We start from the raw sequence: 4,229 nt of genomic DNA, 5'->3' as shown, positions 1-4,229 counted from the left end.
TTTACATAACATCACAACATTTAACATGTTTGCTGCCTACTGCATTTAAAGGGAATGTTTTCAGATAGACATTCAGTTATATTATAACATTTTGATGCAAACATGCACAGTAATAAAGCACAAATAGTCAACATATTTTGTTTGAAAATATGGCAGTTGAATTTACATGGTGCTTAATATGTTAAAGGAATAGTTCACCCGAAGATGACAATTTGCTGAAAATGTGCTCACCCTCAGGCCATCCAATATGTAGATGAGTTTGTTTCTTCATCTGAACAGATTTTGAGAAATGTAGCATTACAACACTTGCTTGCTAATGGATCCTCTGCAGTGAATGGGTGCCGTCAGAATGAGAGTCCGAATAGCTGATAAAAACATCACAATAATCCACACCACTCCAGTCCATCAATTAACGTCGTCCTGTAAAGCCAAAAGCTGCGTGTTTGTAAGAGACAAATCCATTATTAAGGCCTTTTTAACTTCAAACCATTGCTTCCAGCTAAAATCCTCTATCTATAACATTGCTTTCTCTGGTGAAAAAGTGATTTTGTCTTAATCAGGAGAGAAGTTGATGCACAGATCAAGCACCGTTTACAAGCAAAACCAGTCCAAGATAGTTCTAAACAAATACCCTTTTTTTCCACGGAATGTGCTGAATTTTTAGGTAAACTATTCCTTTAAAATGTACAAATGCATTGATTTCGTAGAGTAAAAGAAATTGTTAAAATAATCATTTTTTAAATGTACAGTCGGACAGGTGATAGCAACCTTACAATGAACATATAACAATTACTTTGAGTGAACAGTGAGTTTTTCGAGGCATGAATAAAGTAAAAGTTCTGCCGTTGCAAAATGTTAGCAATATAATAATAGTAATTATATGTTTATGTCTAAATCTACTCTGAATGCACACAGAGATTCACGTTCTTATGTTTCTCCCAGTAGTGACATTCTTCAGGAAAGCTCGACAGAGCAAAGCTGTCCTTGTGACGACTGACGGCATGAACCAGAAACCCAGCTAACTGCTTCTCCAGAAGCTCCACAACAGCTTTGGCGTCTCCCTTCCTCGCAGGACCTTCCATCACCTGCTTTACGCTCTCGTTGGGCACAGGCTGAGGGTCGCTGCTGAACGAGACCACCAGGTTGGTGTCATTTCCTTGAGATACTTCAAAATAATTCTGTCCGGCCACACACTGAAAGTTTTGTCCGGCTCTCAAGTTGCTAATTTTGCCCAAGTTCCTAATGACTCTGATGGACCAGCTCACCCAGTCGTACTTCTTCACCAGGAAGTCCAGCAGTTCCTTGGCCGTTTCCTGAAGGTTCCCGTTTTCTTTCTCCTTCACAAGCCTCTTGATGTCCAGTTCAGCTTGCTCTGGAAACGAATCCACACATTTCTCTATCGTTTCCTTCATTTTCGTCTCAATTTCTTGGATCTTTGTGCTCCACTCTCGAATCTTCTCCTGCTCTGATTCCTCACCCTGAGTAAGGAAACAATATCCCAGCAGAGCGATGATTCCCAAGCAGAGCAGCTCCTTCAGTCTGACGCAGAAGTCTTCCAGGACCCTTCTGTTTCTGGCCTCGTATTGTTCCACAACATCCAGGATCGGTTCCCCAAATGTGCTGTTCCCCATCACAGCATCGTAAAGCACACAGAGGTTTTTCTCTCCACCTGTTATGAAAAAATGCTCTAAGAACAAGCGTTTTTTGACTTCCTTATACTCAGGTTTAGCCTCCAGAATATCGATGTATTTTCTAAACTGGTTCCGCAAATTTTCCTCCACAGAGAAGAACTGTGAATCCAAACGTCTCCTTCTGATCTCAGAGTCAATGTCCTGCAGCTGACATGAGAGGACATCTAATTTGCTCCTCACAACTAGAAACTGATCTTTGACATATGTGATCTCCTTGCTTTCCACATTGTCCAAGACCAGCCTCAAAACTGGAGCAGAAGCTTCAAAAAGAGGACACAGCTCCCCAACAGCGCTGGCCAGCACCTCGGCTCCTCTCTCAAACATCTCCATCACGGCTTCAATGGCCTCCTTCTTCTGGGCTACAACCCGCTCTAGTGGACTGGACATTTCTTTAAAAGCAAAACCACAACACAAACAAAGAAAAGCCACAGTAATTTGATTTATAATACACTTAAGGTACGTTTTTAAACGATGTATGCAATTTGCATTAAAATATATTTAAGTGTGTTGTAAACATATTTTAAGAAAACACAACAGTGATGTAGTTATAAGCATGTGATACAATATATTTTTTCTTACAACCCACTAGTTTTCATAACTGATCTGCATCATGTATGTACATTTTGTTATTTTGATTTCAAAATGCACTGAATTGGGTACATTACAAATATAAATTATTTGATTTTTGTTGTTTTATGCTCGCATAAATGCAAAAAGTCAAGTTTTTTTTATAGAGGTTGCTAGTCAAGTTTTTGTTCAGCTTTCTTCTTCAAATTAAATGATTGAACCGAGAAATTTAAAATAGGCAAATGGACCCTTTACTGCATTCATTAGTAAAAATAAATGTTCAAAAATAAAATAATGTTGTATTATTTAAATAATGAATCATTTAGGCTATATTTGTCTTCATAATTCACTGAATCAGGTACATTAAATGATTCGATTTATTTTGGTTTGTGTTCACGTAAATGCAAAAGGTCATGTGATTTAATTGAGTTGGATAGAAAAAGTGTAAAAAAAGCTGTCAAGTATGCAGACAAATTATTTTGTTTAGTTTTCTATTTTAAATGATTTATATTCTATTTTAAATGATGGGACTGCAGTGTCGAAATACATTTTTAAAAAGGCCCAATGAACCATTTTAATGCATATCTATCTATCTATCTATCTATCTATCTATCTATCTATCTATCTATCTATCTATCTATCTATCTATCTATCTATCTATCTATCTGTCTATCTATCTATAGTAGGTATACTGTGGGTGTTATCATAAATTAAAACCACAATGACATATACAATAGACAGTCATTAATAATTATGAGAAAAGATCTAACATCACCCTTAAATGGTTAATGTGTCTTTTAAAGATCAACCATTCACAATAAGGATAAATAACTGGAGTTTAAATAATAATACATGATTTTAAAATGATGTTCAATAAAACACATAATGAATCATTTAGGCTACTACATATGTGCGTTCAGAGTTCAGGACACACCTTGCTAGTCTGTCTAAAGCTCTAATGCAGTCTGCCTCACATGAATGTGTCCTAATTATGCGCATCCTTGACATCACATCATCATCCCTTGCAAAAAATATATGTTAAACAGGTTTCTCACGCGTCTCAGGATGAAGAGCTGCTGGAATGACCTCCAAGTTTCCAAATTAGTCCCACAGTTTCAGGTTCGACTTCAAGGCAAAATGTCGTGATCATATGCTCAGTGTGGAAAAGATGTGCGTGTGCGTGAGTGAGTGTGTGTGATAGAGAGAGAGAGAGAGAGAGTTGCGCGCACTGATAGGTTTGGGGTGGTTTTGGAAAGCTGTTGGTAACTGTCGGATCAATGTTTCATATTTGACTGCGGTATATTTGTATAGTTTGTTTACAGATGGATCTGTGATGTGCGGCTCAGAGATCAATTTTTACACGAGACTGTTTAATTGCAGTTTATTTTGCGTCGTGCGCAACCTCTCACGCGCCACTGGATTAACATGAATGTGCGCAGATTTGGGGTTTTCGCATCTCAATATCCTAAAGAAGGTATATATATATCACAGATTATTTATATCACATATTGTATACTAGATAGTATAATATTATAGCCTAATATTCTATAGTATTACATTTATTATATGTGACACATAACACGATACTCGTGTGTCTAATAGATTGTGCGTAAGAGTGATAATGGATAGCTTAAGGGTGATTTTTTTTAGGATATACGGTTGTTATTCTTTATAGAAATACTTAATAAAAATGCTGACGTTTCGACCATAATTGTGCAGGAAAAAAAATCGCGCATCTGGCAGAGTTTATGGGGTAAGTTGTCACAATATGATCCTGCTGTTTTTTGATGCTGATTTGATTTTGCTCTCTCTCTCTCTCTCTCTCTCTCTCTCTCTCTCTCTCTCTCTCTCTCTATATATATATATACACTGAACAAAATTATAAATGCAACACTTTTGTTTTTGCCCCCATTTTTCATGAGCTGAACTCAAAGATCTAAGACTTTTTCTATGTACACAAAAGGCCTATTT

At 37.0% G+C, this 4,229-nt stretch overlaps 1 protein-coding gene and 1 long non-coding RNA gene across 3 annotated transcripts in view; one reads left to right on the top strand and one right to left on the bottom strand.

Annotated features, from left to right (window-relative positions):
- Positions 1-753: 753 nt before the first annotated feature.
- rpz3 (rapunzel 3) lies at positions 754-3,395 on the bottom strand. 2 transcript variants are annotated; one of them, XM_016281984.1, is made up of 2 exons: positions 3,314-3,395; positions 754-2,080 (listed from the first exon to the last, which is right to left on the bottom strand). In XM_016281984.1, the coding sequence occupies exon 2, from the start codon at positions 2,076-2,078 to the stop codon at positions 897-899; it is 1,182 nt and encodes a 393-aa protein (XP_016137470.1). In that variant the 5' UTR covers positions 2,079-2,080; positions 3,314-3,395; the 3' UTR covers positions 754-896. The 2 variants fall into 2 exon arrangements, with proteins under 2 accessions (XP_016137470.1, XP_016137471.1); XM_016281985.1 differs by lacking the exon at positions 3,314-3,395 and adding an exon at positions 3,193-3,233.
- Positions 3,396-3,499: 104 nt separating this feature from the next.
- The window catches only part of LOC107592471 (uncharacterized), a 3,901-nt gene continuing 3,171 nt past the window's right edge, over positions 3,500-4,229 (top strand). The window contains exon 1 of the long non-coding RNA XR_001609983.1: positions 3,500-3,732. This is a non-coding gene — a long non-coding RNA (uncharacterized lncRNA). The remainder of the gene's footprint in view (positions 3,733-4,229) is intronic.

This window comes from Sinocyclocheilus grahami, unplaced genomic scaffold, assembly GCF_001515645.1.
Source record: "Sinocyclocheilus grahami isolate Dianchi unplaced genomic scaffold, SAMN03320097.WGS_v1.1 scaffold153.1, whole genome shotgun sequence".
NCBI classification, from domain to species: Eukaryota; Metazoa; Chordata; class Actinopteri; order Cypriniformes; family Cyprinidae; genus Sinocyclocheilus; species Sinocyclocheilus grahami.
The sequence above is the reverse complement of the archived record's forward strand: the minus strand, read 5'-3'. Positions and strand labels throughout refer to the sequence as shown.